Source organism: Acinonyx jubatus, chromosome B2 (genome assembly GCF_027475565.1).
Source record: "Acinonyx jubatus isolate Ajub_Pintada_27869175 chromosome B2, VMU_Ajub_asm_v1.0, whole genome shotgun sequence".
Taxonomy (NCBI): Eukaryota; Metazoa; Chordata; class Mammalia; order Carnivora; family Felidae; genus Acinonyx; species Acinonyx jubatus.
Genome location: NC_069385.1, coordinates 107907242 through 107925632, shown reverse-complemented (window position 1 = coordinate 107925632; position 18391 = coordinate 107907242). Strand labels below are relative to the sequence as shown.

Here is an 18391-nt window from a genome sequence, read left to right as displayed (position 1 = left end):
ATAGACTGATTTCTGTTGCCTTATATTACCTTTCTACAAACTTACACAGACTTCGACAGCTTTAACTCTTGAACGTACATGTTCTTATACATGTTTTCAACTTTATTGAAATGTGGCAAATACCATATAGCTGTAATAATGGATATAAAAATAATTTTTTTAGGCTATACGAGAGGCAGAGCGTGTAAAGGAAATGAAGCGAATGCACAAAGCTGTCCAGAAAGATCTGCCAAGACCATCAGAAGTAAGTATTAGAATTTCTGGCTTAGGAAGTTTTGAGTTTCTTCTTATGTGATTGATGCTTTTATATCATTCATAAAGTTTGTGAAACAAAATATTATATTCTTTCTGGAATATAGTAAAGCACTTCCCAGATATAATGTAAAATGTTTTGCTGGTACAAATAAGACCTTAGAAGGAAAGCAAAATTCTTTTGAAAATGTAAAACTACTATTTAATTCATGCTAGAACAAGTAATAACATCAGCATTGGAGTGATAATGTTTGGTAATTGTACTTGTCTTAAAATTTTAGGTAAATGAAACTATTCTAAGACCCTTAAATGTAGAACCACCTCTAACAGATTTACAAAAAAGTGAAGAACTAATCAAAAAAGAAATGATCACAATGCTTCATTATGACCTTCTACATCACCCTTATGAACCATCTGGAAATAAAAAAGGAAAAACTGTAGGATTTGGTACTAATAATTCAGAGCACATTGCCTATCTGGAACATAACCCTTATGAAAAGTTCTCCAAAGAAGAGCTGAAAAAGGTATCATTGATTATAAAGTATTCATTAAATACTGTGTATAATGGACAAACACTGTCTTTTCTCATTCTGATATTTATAAACAAGTGAATTTCATGATTAGGAGATAAATGTTCATAGTAAGTGTTATGTTATGAAGAAGACATACTTAATCACCGCCCCCCCCCCCCCCCCCCACTCTTCATTCAGTGACAGACCTTTTCCAGGTAAACACTGGCTTAGGTGGCGAGGTGTTTTGTTTCATGGGTGTATGCCTCATGGACAGTTGCTGCAAATTGCCATTTTCTGTGTTTAACTCTGCTACTTCTGAGTTGAATTGAATACCTTTAATACCTAAACCTCATTTATTTAGATTAATATGAAAAAGCAGGCATGCGTAAAAAACGTTTTTTTCACCTATTCAAAGAAAAGAAATAGGGTTTTACTGAATCTTTTTCCCTTAAATCATTTCCCACTACCTTTTTAGATAAGGAAATGCAGGAACATTTTCTTGTATAAAGTCTGTCCTGCCTTTTCCTCCGTATGCATTTGATTTTTCTGTTCTGACAGAGCAAACAGCTGTGATTGCAAATAGAAATCTGTTCCATGGTATGAGAAAATACAGTTGGTGTCATTGTTGGAAGCAGAGTGGTCATTAGCTTTAGTCTTATTTCTTTAGTCCTTAGCCCTGAGGGGCAGTTATAGACTTGTTGATTGGAATGGGTTATTGAATACTTGGGGAGAGAATCCCTACAATATATATTTTTTTTTTCTGTCTTCTCTCCTGCTCTTTACCTGTATTTTTTTCTTGCTTTCTATTTTCCTTTTTGCAAAAGTAATACGTGTTTATTGAAGGATTTTTAGAAATTAGAGAAAGGAAGGACAGTTTGCCCCTGATTTCTGAGTAACCTTGAATTACTCTTAGTAAGTATGATAGGAAACTGACATCTGTTGAATGCTTACACTTGTGGCAGGCACATTTTACCATTGGACTGGGGTTGAGAATTACACTCTGAACTCCATACTTGAACAGTCTCCTCTTTTTAAAGTGAAAATAGGGGAAGATGGGATTTGAGAAATTTACTGTATGTATGGAAACCTGAAATAAGGATCACATTGTTACGTAACAGAAGGTTCTGTGGGGAATCGATTCTAATAAAACTTTTAAAAATAATAGTTGTAGGTAGTGCTTTAGAATTATTGGAAACCATTACAAAGTAGTTTGAATTTTTTTTTTTTTTAAGTTTATTTTGAGAGAGAGGGTGAGTAGGGGAGGGGCAGAGAGGAGAGAAAGAGAGAGAGAATCCCAAGCAGCCTCTGCTGTCAGTGTGCAGCCCTATGCAGGGCTCAAACCCATGAACCATGAGTGAGATCGTGACCTGAGCTGAAATCAAGAGTTGGGTGCTTAACTGACTGAGCCACCCATGCAGCCCTAGTTTTTTTTTTTTTTTTTTTTTTTTTAGTTTAAATATTCTTTCATATTTTATTGTATATATTTATATTCTTCTCTGTTCCAAAATGAATTTGAAACAGCATTTACTTAGCGAGCAGATTCTCTATGGGCAGTTTAAAGATAAATTAGTAGGGCGCCTGGGTGGCTCAGTTGGTTGAGCGTCCGACTTCAGCTCAGGTCATGATTTTGCGTCTGTGAGTTCGAGCCCCGCGTCGGGCTCTGTGCTGACAGCTCAGAGCCTGGAGCCTGTTTCATATTCTGTGTCTCCCTCTCTCTCTGCCTGTCCCTCCGCTCGTGTTCTGTCTATCAAAAATAAATAAACATAAAAAAAAAATTTAAAGATAACTTAGTACTACTGTCTTCTAATAATCATAAGAGCTGAATTTGTAAATTTTTACTGTGTACAGTTTTGGAGTGAAACACCATTTCTGTTACTATGAAATGTTGGGTTTTCATTAAGTGTGTTAAAATTGGTTTGTTTTTGTTATTTTCTCAGAGATCTTCTTTAAAAATATCCGTTCTTTATCTTCTATAGACATGATTTTCCGTTGATTTAAGTTTTTGTATTTGATTTTATTATATATTTTGGTCTTTGATGTACTGGAATGATCGAAAGCTTTCTTTAAGGCACAAAACGATAGTTGTCAGTTTTGAGCCAGGATGCAAAGAGCTGGAAAAAGTTGATGTGGTATGCTTGTGGAGTCCTTGGGTCTCGAGTTGGGCCACACTCTGTGTGTATGTTTTATCATTTAATTCTGATAACAAACATGTCAGGTGGGTATTATCCTCATTTTACAGATGAGAAATGGGCTCAGAGATGTTAAGCAAGTTCAGACAGCTACTTAAATGGTAAAGGTATGATATGTACCCAGGCCTGTCCAACTTTATCTCTCCTCATTCTGTCATCTTAAACTCTCTTTAGTAAAGTAAAAGCTGGTGTGTGAGCCATTATTATTTGATCTGTGCCCCCATCTCATTCTTTGGCAATGTCAGGGGCATCTCTTCAGATGAGAAAAAAGGCATGTATCAGAAGCAATAAATGCCTGGTTCCCCTTCATAATTCTGTGAAGTCTGAAGTGTATGGAGGAATTGGTAGAGTGGAAGGAGCACACCCAAGCGAAGGTACCATTCGGCTTGGGGCATGATCCTGTCTTGCCTTTACTAGTGTGATGTGTTTTTGAAAAATTGCTTAATCTTTCTGAGCCTTAGTTTCATCATCTTTAATAAGAGAGTAATACCAGCTACTTTGTAATGTGTTAATGGTGTTTGGAGATAATGTAGATAAAATTTTTAAATTGAGTTCTTGGCATAGAGTAGATGTCCAAGAAATGGTAGCTACTGTTAATAATAGGGTGAAGGCAAAGATGTTTATTGGTGATATATGGAAGCTTGACTTTCAAATCAGTCTGCGTCAACTTACTGGCTTCTTAATTCATTTTGTTTAGATATTGTTCCCCCCTTCCGAAACGAAAAACAAAAAAACCAGTCAACCACAACACCTTGCCTTTACCCAAAGAAAGAGGAAAAATTAGTTTTTTAAAGTTCTCTCTTGATAGCAAGTAATTCTGGTACCCAAGCTTACTGAAATTATTACTGTACACAGGCCCAGGATGTTTTGGTACAGGAGATGGAAGTGGTGAAACAAGGTATGAGCCACGGAGAACTCTCAAGTGAAGCTTATAACCAGGTGTGGGAAGAATGCTACAGTCAAGTTTTGTATCTTCCTGGGCAGAGCCGCTACACACGGGCCAACTTAGCTAGCAAAAAGGACAGAATCGAGTCACTTGAAAAGAGGCTTGAGGTTGGTATCCTTTTAAAATTCTAATTTAAATGTACCTTGATTGAGACAATGGACCAAGTAATAACCACTGGAGACAATTACAGAAAAATAGACCTGAGGCAGTTACTGGTTTTGCAATTCTTGCCTTTTTTTTTTTTTTTAAAGTCTATTTCTTTTGTTTAGTGATGTCTACACTCAGTATGGGGCTCAAATTCACGACCCCATGATCAACAGTTGCATGCTCTTCTGACTGAGCCAGCTGAGTGCCCCTTGCTTTTGCAGCTCTGGAGGGAAAACTGTACTAAAGTGTTTGGTCTTGTTTGGCTTTCATTAATTTTTCAGAATTGCTGGCCTTTATGATAAAGAATGGTGCCCTCCAGGTTGATCACAGGTCAAACAGGACCTTTTAAGTGTGGGAGCAAGGAAGACAAGAAGTTAACACTGGTCACCCAGAACAATGTCCATCAATGCTAGAATAGCTTGTTTTCTGTAAAGAAGGATCTCAGTGGTACCAAGGAGCTTTTTTTTCTGGAGCCAAGAGAGCACATTCATGTAACTTTGGTTCCTTTCTGTTCATTCTCTGATTCCTTTGGGTTTGTTAGAGAGAGAGCACCGAGCTGGATTATCTTAGATAATGGCTTCTGTGATTTTTTTCACATCTGAGGAAATGTTGAAATGTACTAGATGGGAGTTTCATGGCACATGGTTTCTTAATATAGTCTGCAGGTTTTGAATTCCAGAATCTGTGTAGGCATTTGGCCAATGGCATGTAAATTGTGGTTCATGGACCACTGGGCTGTCTTGTGGATTTTTCAAGGTGGTCTTCAGGGATGTTTCTGAGGCTAGGGTAGGGTGGGGAGAAAAGGGTGCTTCAGGCAGTCACATGCAGAAATGGCCTCAATTTCCTCCTTTGTGATTACTAATTTCTCTTTACAGAAAGCAAATTGGAAAATATTTTTATTTAGAGTTAAAAATAGCAGTACCACTTGGAGTGGTTGGTATCATGTGGGGCTAGGGAAATGAACAGGAAAAAGAGTTCTTGTAATATGAAATTATTTTAAGTCTTAATTTTACCTTTAAGACTACACGTATAGGCATCTGGTGGTTAATGCCTTTGAGCCTCTTTTATCACTTAGTGGGAAATTAGTTTCTCTTTGAAGTAATTCTCATCGTGGGTGAAATCTTTGCAGTCCAGTTGCTGCTTGTTACTCCGTAGTACTGCTAACTTCCAGCAGGGTGTGCTGTTGTTCTGTGTTTTAATTTGGGATTTAAAGTCAGGGAAAGTAGAACATCAGTGGGCACATTTTGAGTTACATTTTCTGTTGTGTTGGCTTCGTTTATTTATAAGTGGTAGTTAGCAGTGTAATCCTGATCTAAGGTCAGCATTGTAATTGATTAGAAAGCTATTTGGAAAGCTTTCTTGTAACCTTTATATATAAATACTTCGGTCTCTCACTTAGTTTGAAAATCTTCTCATTTGAGGTGGGTAAACGTTTTCTGCCCCACGTGGTAAGGACATTTTGTGCTCTTTAAAATATAAAAAAAGTTTTTCCCTAAATCTCATTTACTTTGCTGAGGCACTAACTTTCGTGACAGCAAATAAATGTGTCACGAAGTGAGTGGTGCCATAAAGTACAGTAATTTTTATTTTTATGTTGAATTGGTCTTGTGAGTTTTGAAGGGAAAAATACAGAAAGAACCACTGCCATTCTTTTGGAGATTTATTTGGGTCGTTTATGAGCAACCATTAAAAACATGTGGCTCTCTTTGTTCAGTTCAGTACCAGGAACTGAAATCTTCCGTTGAACTATTTTTGTTGAAGGATTGGTGATTTTGGAAGAATATTCATAAAACAGTCTGAAGTAATTTTTCTTTTCTTGACTTCTGGATAACTTACTATATTGTTTACCCAGCTAGTTACTTTTAAAGAATATGTAATCAAATCCTTTAATTTAGTAAACTACACTTATTTCAAATGAAAGTTCATTAAATCTTTAAAAAGAAGAAAAGAGACTCAAAAACCCAAATAAACAACTCCCCCATTTTATTTGTATCCATCCCTAATTCAGAACTAGGCTTGTGTTAGCTTATTTTAGTTTTTGAAGACACAATTCTCCTGGTTTGAAATACATAAATATTTTATTTCAATTGTGGTAATTCTTTCATCATTTCAGTTGATTGCTAAATTATAAACACTATTCAAAGTTTGTTGTGGGGAAGGAACTCCAGTTGTATTATATAAACTAAATGCTATACTTAAATTATTCTTTCCACTCTTAGGTTCAGGGAGATATGCCTTTCTGTGCAAGCACAATACACCATGGCTGCCAGTGTGTTTGATTTTTGCTGTCATGAACTTTGGAACAGCGAATCTAAATTATGGCCCTATCACAGTGTATCAAGCAAGATGAAATCCAGCTTTGTCGTGGTTGGTGTCTCCTAAATGGATTAAAAAATATGCCCTGAGGTTTATATTGGAGCTGGGTCTTTGAGCCATTACTCATGATTAGTATTTGAAATGCAGAATTTAAATGAAAATCCTTAGGATACTCACTTAAAACTAATGGAACCATCTCAGATTTTATGTAGAATGTGGTGGGTGGTGTAAGGAGTCTGTTAAATAAATGGAATCAGAAAGTAGTCACAGGTCAGAAGTAAGTGGGAAAGACTTCTGAGTTGTAACCAAGTTCATGTGTTTTATTCTGCTTTGGAGGCAGAATTAATTTTAGAACTGTGCCATACATTTGTGTGTCAAACAAGGCAGCAGCAGCAGCAAACAAATGATAACTAATATCAGAAAAAGAAAAGTTAGAAAGCATAGCATGTCAAGGCCATTTAGATACAGTATTTTATTAGCTTCTGAGGGCATTATGGGTGTGTGGTGGGAGAGCAGAGTGATTGCTATCTGTAGTGATGCCCCAGATATTTAAAAAAAATGGTTAATTTCTGCTCACTGTTATATATATATTTTTAAAGAAGGATGCCTAAAATAGTAGGAAAATTTTGTATCAAATGGTAAAAAATAAAAGGACTTTATAGTCCTTGATGTGATCGTATGTTCAGTGACTATTACTGAGCATCTAATATGTGCCAGCCGTTGTTCTAGCACCTGGGAGCGTAGCAGGAACAAAGCGGACAAGCTCTATGCTCTTGTGGACATCAGTTATCTGGAAAATGCTTCATGTGGAGGAGAACCTCATTTTCTGATGATGCCAGATAAATGAGTCATTACTGTATTTGGGAAGTGCAAATAGAATTTGAAGTGTTCTAATTTGTTTCCACTTTAAGTGGAAATAGGAAATCGTCTGAAGACATAATTATTTTGAGTGAAATAATTTCCAGGAGGTGCAAAAGTGAAAAGAGAAGTCTGAATTTAGGCCTGCTATTAAATTTAATAGTATTTGAAATAGTATCTAAACTGCTGCGTTGAGGAAGTTTGGCTGAAAAGTAGATTTTGTCATGTTAGCTATAAAAATGGAAAGGCTTTCCTTAGAGGTGGAAACTAGGTCCAGAAGTAATACTTCTCTCTGTATTTTACTGGCACAGTCAACTTAGTCAAGAAATATTATGTAACATCGACTTCTTGGAAATAAAGTAACTTGAAAAACACAGATAACACATCTTTCTCAGTGTACTTGTAGAACTCTTAGGAGCACCCCTGACTTTACTGAATGGCTATATTTCAGCAAAATTGGCTGTACAATGGATCATATTTTCTCAGTGATTTTATTTATAAAGTCAGATATTTTTACATAGGAAAAAATTCCCTTAATACTTTAAAGAGTGAAAATTTAGGGTAAGGATCAAGTTGTTGGGCAAATCTGGACGGAGGACTGTATGTTGAAGTAACTGGGCAGGTTTATGTTCTCTTGTGCGTGTGGGGGAGGGGTGACATGGGGCACAGGAGAGAAGTTTCTGGTACTCTGGAATGCTCCCTTTCTCAAATTCTGCTCTGTGCTTTGACCGTTAAGGGCACTGGCAGATTTCTTGCTTTTTCTATCAAGAAGAGCTGGACCAGAGATCTCCTTGGTACAGTCGTGTTGCTTCTGTTATGCCTCAACGTTGAGTTGAATTTCTTTCATGCAGTTTATGTGTTTCATTTCCTAGCTCATGCAGATGTCAGGTGCTCTTGGTATTGCTTTGTTGGTACATTACTGTTCTCGGAAAGGTTTTTGGTAAGGTTTTTTGCCTTACTGTTTAGCTTGCTTTGCCGGGATGCAGTCTGGTGGATGCTAACTCTGGTAGATGCAAGCAATAATCACATGCTTGGACCTGCATCTCGTCAGTGTGGAGAAGGTTCACTGATACGATTTAATGCTAGCGAGTAGTATAGAGATGAAAGGAAAGGCACTGATGGGCTCTTGTTGTTTGCAAACATTTCGGTGGTTGAACCACATCGTTACTACCATAGGATCATATTGCTAAACGATGGACTAGGAAGTGGAGCTGCCATCAACTATGTATTTATTTTGGGTATCCTTAAACCTGTTTTTCCAGTGGTGTAAAGTTATATTCTGGGCCTCCAAGCAAGAGTTTCACTGAGGGATGCTCTTAATGTTTCTGAACCTCACTGTAACAGACTTTAACTGAAGACAGTATTGGAGACCCAAGGATAATGTGTTTATTTTGGAATTACTTAAGCTTAGTAACCTTAACAAACTTAGTGAGTTTGAAAGTAACAATTACACTTTTATAAGTCCCATACAGCCCCCTTTTGTAATGACCCGAGGAAACACTTATGGTTCCACTGATTCATCTCCTGGGGACCATCAGTTTTCCATTGGTCTCTGGCCAGCCTTTTTTAGACAGTTTCTCTTCTATGCATTTAAAAAATAACATTTGTGGGCGTTTTTCTAAAAATAATACCTGTACTTTGTAGAAAATTTAAAAAGAAATTAAAAAACAATTTGAAAAGAAGCCTACCATCCAAACATAATCGCCTTACACATTTTGAGGGATATGTATGTGTGTGTATATCTATTAATATATGTGTGTGTGTATAATTAAATATAGAAAAAAATTACTGTATGCATCTGTGTGTGGATGAAAGGAGGAAGATGTTTAAAACTGAATTGGAATCATCATATACTACTTTGTAGATTTAATAACATATTACAAATACCATTTTAAAAAGACCTGATCACTTGCTCTCATTTATAGAGTTGTGGCAAAGATCTGGTTTGGTGAAATCCCCAATTATGCTAGTTATATTCTGCCCAACTTCTTGAGAAGTTGTTAAATAACATTTTTTTTCCCTGTAAATTTTTTCTGAGAAATGTTTGTGTTCTTATAATTTTATAGCTTGTTAAGAATAGAAGAGTTAGGAATTTAAAAGGATAATCTGAGGAAAGTCAAAGCTTTTCTCAAGTGTCAAATAAAACTCTTGTAGGTTAATGTCTCAATCAGGGAAAGAGTGATGGGCAGGTCCATTAATTAAGATCTTGTTTACATGTGTCTAGAATAACTTGTTTTTCAGGGAACTGTCTGATGGCATTAAGCCATTCAGTCCCACAGCTTGAATTTCTTCAGGCATGTTTGCATTTCACGGGCTGAGGCAGAGGGGACATTCGGTTTATTAGTAGTGGTGTGTTGAACTTTCAAGTAGGACATACTTCATAGCTTCATCACTTAGTGGCCATGTGGCCTAGGGCAAGTTACTTACGTCTCTGAGCCTCGTATTTCCTCATACTTACCTGTAAAATTAGGGTGGGTAATAGTTCTTATCTCACGGAAGTGAGAGTTTGAGATAATGTAAGATTAAGTGAGATACTGTGTGCCTAGCAAATAGCAAGTTTTAGCAAATGGGAATTCCCATGTCTCTTCAGGTCTGTTAACCACCGTTAGTGTTGTCTAAGTTGGATTAAACTTGGTTTGATACTTTTAGGTGTCATGAAGTAACTTTGTTACCTTGAACAGCAGGGTGGCTGAGTTTTTATTCTAGAAGTTTTGATGACTGTCTGAAATTGGAGATATGGGTTGATTTTCACAGAGATTGAGTAAGACTGAAGGCTCAGATTTTGGTTAGTATAAATGGATCTTAACGTAATTGTGGATTTTAATTTAACATTTCATATATACATCTGGTGTGCTAAAATCGTTGACATGTAAATTTTGATGTCTCTTATATTTCATTGTATTGGTGTTTCATGGTTTGTGGTGTACAGTCTTAAATAGCCTCTGCAGTAGATCTTGAATTTGAATTTTATAAAACCTTTTATTATGGGAGTTTTCAAGTACATCCTGAAGTGGATTAGTTTAATGAGTCCTCCAGTGTTATCATCCAGCTGTATCAACTCACCGCCACTTTTGTTTTCATATGGCATTCTCCCTTCCCCACTATTTTGAACCAAATTCCAGACATTGTATTGTAAAACAGTTATGGTACATGAAATTTGTCGTCTTGGTGTCCCTACACACTTATTGTAGATATATTCTCATTCATCTCTTGGATTGAATTTTATTCTTTCATTTTGGGCGTAGTCAGCTTTAATTATATCAAGTGTTGCCTACTTTAATTTCCTCATAGATATTAGAAATATAGATATGTATTTAAAGCATAGACTTCCATTATAACCATATTTGGTAGGTTTGTCTAGTGACAAGTTAACAAAGTATTTAATCCTGTCTCCACTACTGTCTCTGTTAGTATTTGTGAGAGAGAAAGAGAGCTCGCGCACGAGTGGGAGAGGGGCAGATGGAGGGGGGGACAGAGGATCTGGAGTGGGCTCTGTGCTGACAGGAGCGAGCCCCATGTGGGGCACAAACTCACCACTGTGAGATCAGGACCTGCGCCAGCTGGATGCTCAAGTGACTGAGCCACCCAGCTACCCCTCTGTAGCCCTCTGTTAGATGTTTGAAGAGGAATTTGAAGTGCATATCTATAGTGCAGATAAGGATTTGAAAAAAATTTTTGAGAACTTTTTGTAAGTCAGCTCTAATGTACCATCCAAGCTCCTTAAGCCAATATCGTTTTGTTTAAAATAAGTTGTCCTTCAGGAAGGGCAGTTGCTACTACTTAATATATATTTTTTATTAAAAATTTTTTTTTTACATTTATTTATTTTTGAGAGGGAGACACAGCGAGTGGGGGAAGAGCCGAGAGAGAGAGACATAGAATCCAAAGCAGGCTCCAGGCTCTGAGCTGTCAGCACAGAGCCCGATGCAGGGCTTGAATCCACGAACTGTGAGATCATGGTCTGAGCTAAAGTCAGATGCTCAACCAACTGAGCCCTCCAGGTGCCCCGTGAATACTTAATTTTTTAAAAAAGGTTTAGAAACACGAATATGATTAAATCAGAGTCTTTTTTTCCCTGTTTTTTTTTGTTTTTTTTTTTTTGTATTTTAAAATCTTTAAAAATTTTCTTTATTTTAGAAAGAGTGAGCAAGTGTGGGAGAGGGGCAGAGGGGGAGAGAGAATATTAAGCAGTGGAGCCAGATGCAGGGCTTGATCCCACAACTTTTGGATCATGACCTGAGCCTAAATCAAAAGTTGGGTGGTCAACTGACTGAGCCAAGCAGGCATCCCTGATTTTTTGTATTTTAAACAATAAGGTCTTATATCCTGTTGGACTTTAATGTTTCTGTAGTGTATGGGGGGGGGGGGGGGTTGGACTAATTTGCATATGCATTTATTTCATGCTTGTGATTTCTTGTTGTTAGAAAAACGCCAGCCTTATAGGTTAGTTTTTTCCCTCCTAAAGCACATTGAGCAGTCATAGAACATTTTACAAAGTGTACAGATCTCTTCCTTCACATTTTAATGATCAGATTATAAGATGATAAGTGTTAAAGTAACTGAGCTTAAATTGAATATTAAAAGCTGCATTTAATTTCTTCTTTATACTTTTAGTGATTAAATTTATATAGTTACTTGACTAAATTTTTTCCTGTACTTAATTTTTTGGGGTATCATTTATTTCCATATTTGCTTGAAATCTTAGCACAGTGTTTGAGCCAGAAGATTTTATATAAAGCTTGAGCTAAATTAAATTGTTGGCGTGAAATGGAACCTAGCAGCTTAGTAGTTTTAAAATCCTTGATAGTTTGGGAAGCATAAATGACTCAACTGTGCGAGGCAAGGTATTCCCCGGATTCAAGATACCAGTCATAGTAAATGTGCCTTGATGACTAATTAAACACTTTTGGAACATAAGTATTAAGCTATTGCACCAAATTGGAAATTGAATATCCATGGAGTGCAGCGTATAGTTAAGTGGATTGTCTTGACCAATGAAAATGAAAATTTGTATGTCTATTTTTTTAAAAATGTGCTATGTGTATTTGAAATTCTGTACTGGTAAGGTTTTTGGAATGTTTATTTGAATCCACATGTGATTAGAGTATCTTAGAACGTGCTGAATTATATTTAAGGAACTGCATGCAACTCACTGGTTTAGTTCACTTATTATTGGGAGTGAGAGCTTTTTGGTGGGTCTAGTTAAGAGAAAACAGCTGATTGATGTCCAGCTTCTGTAATGACAGTAGTTGAAACAGATTCTCTATCCTGATTGTCCAGGAGAATCATTTGGGGGCTTTAAAAATACCAAAGTCTGAGACCATTTAAATAAGCGTCTCTGGGTTTAGGGCACTGACACTGGTACATTGTAAAAGCTCTACAGGTAATTCTAAAGTTTAGCTGGGATTGAAAACCACTGGCTTGAGAAGATGTGTTTGAGTACGTGTTACTTGGTATGGTTGTCCTCATGAGGCAAACTGCTCTCTTAAAGAAGGAACAGCTATTTTTCCTTGTTTTATTTCCAGCAAGGATTCCAGGTCATTTTTTAATTAAGGTTGGAATTTTAAAGAAGGTTTGAAAGCCTCATCATTAGTCCCTTGGTCCATTAGCGAGGAGATCAAAATGGTTAAACTCTTAGTATATATGAAATAATTGTAATCAGAGCTGACATTTGTTAAACTGCTTACTCTGTGCCAGTCACTGGGTGGCTAAGGGCTTTTACGTACATTATCTTATTTAAGCTTCATAATAACTTAGTAGTGACTGCCATTTTACTGATGGAGAAATGGAGACAGGTTAAATAACTTGTATCGATTCACAACAGTTGGGTGGCTGTGCTGCGAGGAAAGAACGACTCACTCTCCCACTATACTGTGCTGCCTTGACTTCACACAGTATTTCCTTAGAAGACATACAACTGCCATGGAACTTACTTTGATTTGCTATCTATTAGAGGAAAGTGGCCCCTTTATAAAGGACATTGTTTACTCTTGGATTTATTCTTCAAATGAATTGCAGAGGAATAAAAGCTTATTAACTTGTATAAAATGCCGAAGATATAAATGGTTGTTACAAAGCTGTATTTTAATTTTAGATCCATCTCACATTTTTAAGGCAAGGCGTGGACATGCAACATGTTCGTTCTTTCCACCCCACAGGCTTATTTGACTTCGACTTTTAATAAACGAAGCTGGAGGTGGATAGGTATGAAGTGTTACTTTTCCGGTAAAAGTATACACTTGACCCTTGAACAACACAGGGTTTATGGCCGCTGACCGCCCCCCTCCCCCCAGTTCAAAATTCATGCATGGCTTGGCTCCCCCAAAACTTACAGCCTGCTGTTGACTGGGGCACCTTACTGATAACATAAAGTCAATTTACGCATATTTTCTATTGTGTATGTATTATGCCCTGTGTTCCTGTAGTAAAGTAAGCTAGAGAAAAGAATATGTTATTAAAATTATAAGAGAAAATACATTTACAGTACTATAAAAAGTCCATGTGAGAGGACCCGTGCAGTTCAAACCTATGTTGTTCAAGGCTCAACTATGTATTTTGAGGAATATTTTATTATGTTTTATTTTACTTTATTTATTATCTGTTTGTTTATTTTGAGAGCGAGAGCGAGAGAGAGAAAGAGGAGGGGGAGGGAGCGAGCGGCAGAGAGAGAGGGGGAGGGAGCGAGCGGCAGAGAGAGAGGGAGAGCGAGAGAGTCCGAAGCAGGCTTTGCACTGTCAGTGCGGAGATCGATGAGGGGGCTTGAACTCATGGAACCATGAGATCATGACCTGAGCTGAAACCAAGAGTTGGATGCTTACCTGACTGAGCCACCCAGGTGCCCTTGAGGAACATTTTAATTTTTTGGTGTTCTTACATATTCTAACCATAAAGCATTGTAATTGATGTGTTTATTTTTAAATCGGATATTAGGCATTGAAGTGGATGTTTCAAAGTTGTTATTTTGGAAAGCTATATATTTGTTTTGGTGATTATATGGTTTCTAAATATTTTAATAAAACATCCTATGTATAGTTTTTCCTATCAGTTATTTTGCATTTGACATTTATCCGTGGTACCATTTCTGTTTACTTATCCCTATCCTATTTATTCCACATTTGGTATCTTAGAAAAAAAAGAGTATTTACATTGTCACGTGGTCTTCCTTGTTTATAGTTACATTGTTATGAATTATGGGTTATCATTTGGGTGTATGTTATCTTGAAACTACTTAGTTTTGGAGTCACTTGATGAAATCAGTTTGAGGGGGAGTGGAAGAGAGTGGAGAGAGGTGAAGTAAGGGGAGGGAGGGAGAGAGGAAAGGAACGGACAGACATAGATAATAAATTAACACAGATTGAATATAAGAAGCTAACAGATTTAATAGTTACTCTTAAGGCTTTGACCTCACAGTTGTAAGTGTCGTATGTGCATTTGCAGATCACTTTAAAATATGATGTGGTTATACTGTGGGACGTAGACTAGATACCTGGTGTAGGTGCCATGTGGATGGGATTCTGCATTGCATACCTTTTCAAACCCTTCTCGTCCATCTCTCCTTGGACTCTCTCGTTCTCTCTCAACTGGGGCCTTCTCTGTCCTGCTTCAGCTCTAGAATTTTGTTGATATCTTGCTCCTGTTCATTGTCCTTCTCCTGTTCTTTTGTGAGTTTATATATTTTGAACTCTTTTCCCCTAATTTTAGAGTGAGCCGAGGAGGCAGCCCATCTGTGCCCAGTATACATATTTAATAGGAAAACTGCCATCTCTCAATTTTATGGTGTCTTTTCACTGTACCAAAACTAAGTATTTTTTTCTTTGCCAAATGTGGCATTGTTTTTCCTTTATGGGTTTTATGCCAAATTTAGAATTATAACATTATAAAAATAACCAGTAGTTTTATAGTTTGAGGGGGTTACATTTTGATTACAACTGTGGTGCAGTAATTGGTTGTTATTCAGTTATTAAAAATGTACTGGATGTATAATATAGAAGTGCATTTTCTCCACTTTTACTGAGAAATAATTGGCATCCATCCTTGTATAAACTTAGGACATTCAGCATGATGGTTTGACTTACATATATTGTGAAATGATTATCACAGTCTCGTCTCAGTTAAAAATCTGTCATCTCACATAGATAAAATGTAAAGAAAAGGAAGAAGAAAACAGAGAAAGAAAAACATTTTCTCTTGTGATCTTCAGATTTACTCTTGTAACAACTTCCCGGTACGTCATACAGGAGTCTTAGCTGTAGTCGTCATATGGTATAGCAATGCATTTTGAGGATGAAGCTGGTGAAGACGGGTCTCTGCCAGTCCCCAAATCCATGCAGATTAATGATAGCAGAAGTTATTTTCAGAAGCGCAGGTTAGTTTTTCTTACACTGTGAAATTCAAGCCTGCTTTGAAATTGAATTATGGGTGAGATTATTACAAATCGATTATTTGGGACTACACTGTACAACCCTTCCAGTGCAAGACAAATCCTTCTTAGGCCACACATTTTGTGTTATAGTAGCTCAAGTATGAGGAATTCTAATGCGTCTTGGCTTTGAGGAGGTACATGAACCAACAGGGCCTTTTCTGTTATTTAGCCTGCTTTTCTCATGTCTGCTGATGTGATGATCTTCCCCTGCTCCCCCAGATAAACAGGGGTCACATGACAACGGAAGCCAAGAGAGCTGCAAAGATGGAAAAGAAGATGAAAATTTTGCTTGGGGGTTACCAGTCTCGTGCTATGGGGCTTATGAAACAGTTGAATGACTTATGGGACCAAATCGAGCAGGCTTACTTGGAGTTACGCACTTTTGAAGAACTCAAGAAACACGAGGATTCTGCTATTCCCCGGAGGCTAGAGGTAACATCATTGCCTTGCAGCATTGCTTAAAAAGAGAAGTGCAAAAAATTACCAGGGCTTTCCTGTTTTTTTCTTTCTCCTGTGCAGATTTATCTCTGAAGTTGATACTGTCTGGCTTTTTTCAGTGGGAGCCTGAAGTTTTTGACTTTCTTATCTAGAATTGTCTGTGTATAGGTGGATAGACCAGGCCAGTGGTGGATACAGTGGCTTTTCCTTTACTGATTTTCTGGTGTGCATATAGATACACGGTGAAATAGAATAAGTAACCCTTGTGATTTGTCCCCCTGAAACCTAATTGCATCCCATTCTTACAGCTCTCTGAGGTACATTAAACCGTTGTCTGTTTTGTAATTTAGAATGCTGGGAATATAGCTGGTCATTGTACAGCATGCAATTCCTCTGGCCAGATCTGGTTTGACTTTTATTTCCAAAGTGTGCATGATAGTCCCTACCCAGATAAAGGGCCGTGAGGGCTTATCGAGGTGCGTTTGTGGGTACTGATAGGGCAGCAGTGGCTTGTGTATTCGAGCTAGCAGAGATTCTCCCAACAAGATGGTAGCCGTATGACCAAAGAACGGTTGTAGTACTGGCTTTAGAGCATAAGTAGTTGTTCTTCCTTGTTTCTCTGGGGAATACTTCTCTCTTAAGAGTCACGACTTAACCCTTCTGTTCGTAAGATGATAAAGTGCCATAAGATATTTTTAATTTTCATTGCGTGCTTACATACGAAATAATGATTTAATATTTTTGTCTCTTCAAGTGTCTAAAAGAAGATGTTCAGCGACAACAGGAAAGAGAAAAAGAACTTCAGCATAGATATGCTGATCTGCTGCTGGAGAAAGAGACTTTAAAGTCCAAATTCTGAAGCATAGTTTATACTCTGTCACAGGATGAATTAATTGCTGGTTTTCATACTCTGGAAGGCTGAAACTGATGATTATCTTCATTGACAAATTTGCCCACGATCTGTGGTTTTTCAGTTGTTTACTTTAAATGATATTGATCTTACGTAGTCTATGTATAAAGACTTTAACTCCACAAAATGTTTTAGGGTTTAAATTATTAAGATGATCATTCTTTTAGCAGTGTCATATTTGCAAAAATTTTTTTAGTTTTGGCCTTTAATTTTAAAAGCCTGGTTTTAAAGTGCTGCCTGTGAGTAAACTCTTGAATAAAAACAAAATAAAAAAATTGTTAGTGTAGCCTTTTGTTTGAAGTAATTAGATACTTAGAGTGCCCACAAACCAGCAAGCATGTACTCTGTGTCATATTTAATGAGTAACTCTTGGGTAATCAGAATGGTGATTCGGTATCTTAATTCCTTCAGAGGCAGTCCTTTTGTGGCCTCGCTAGTTTTAGCTCAGGGCACTCATTTCTCTATACACTGACAAGATGGATTAACATTTTAATACCTCAGGGTTTGTTTTTTTGTTTTTTGGATTTTTTTCAAGTATAATTTTAAGAAGTTCTCTTCTTTGCCCAGCTACTCACACAGTTTATGCATTAGGACTCAAAAGATTTCATTTTTATTGACCTGTTAGGTTCTTTTAAATGTCTTTTCTGCAAAGGTGTGTTGAAGATTAATTTCAGTAAGGCTATCACACTTTATTAAAGCTTTGTGTTTATCCTAAGTTAATTACACAAGTGTAGAATTTTGGGAATTGGTAGAAGTGGGAAGACCAGACTTTATAATTCACATGAAATCGTTTGGGATAGTTATTAGTTGGCTATAAGTTCATTATAGACCAACAGTATGTTGGACATACCAGGAATATTTCCCCATCTTAATCCTAGGGATTAAAAGGAGGGAAGGAGGGATTTATTCAGTTATCAGGTAATTTATTAACCGCCCAGTGTCAGAGTCATGGAGATAGAACAATGAGTAAAGTAGGTATGACTCCTAGTTTGTGGAGCTTACAGTCCATTGGGAATGATGATAGGCGACTAAAATTCAGATGTTTTTTGAGTGACTCTTCTTAAGTGCCAGACACTTATTTAAGTGCTGGAGATAAAGAGTTAAGACAAACTTCTTGCTCTCATGGAGGTGACATTAGTGGGAGGAGATACTCAACATACAGGGAAAAGTATCAGATCATGAGCTTTGATTCTATGGAGGGAATTAAAATCGGGTGATGGGAGACAGTGACTGGATGGCGACTTTAGTTTGGATGATCAGAAGAGGTCTTTGAAGGGGTAACATTTAAGATAGGATGTGGGGAAGAGCAATGCCGGCAAAGCGCCTTTGGGGTATTTGAGGAAGAGGAAGGAAGACAAGGTGGCTAGGGTGTCAAGAATGGCATTTGAGTAAGGCCTGGGC

The 18391-nt window shown here is 37.2% G+C and overlaps 1 protein-coding gene across 2 annotated transcripts in view; it reads left to right on the top strand.

Annotated features, from left to right (window-relative positions):
• Nucleotides 1-17265, top strand: part of CDC5L (cell division cycle 5 like) — a 47223-nt gene extending 29958 nt beyond the window's left edge. The window contains exons 12-16 of one of the 2 annotated variants that reach the window (XR_003419594.2): nucleotides 164-244; nucleotides 534-776; nucleotides 3809-4006; nucleotides 6266-6413; nucleotides 15862-15992. Coding sequence is in view for 1 of the 2 variants with exons in the window: in XM_015071182.3 (XP_014926668.1) it covers nucleotides 164-244; nucleotides 534-776; nucleotides 3809-4006; nucleotides 15862-16074; nucleotides 16835-16939 (840 nt within the window). In the remaining variant the exon portion in view is untranslated. Of the gene's footprint in view, nucleotides 1-163; nucleotides 245-533; nucleotides 777-3808; nucleotides 4007-6265; nucleotides 6414-15861; nucleotides 16075-16834 lie in introns of those variants that run through there. The other variant, XM_015071182.3, reaches the window with a different exon arrangement.
• Nucleotides 17266-18391: the final 1126 nt, after the last annotated feature.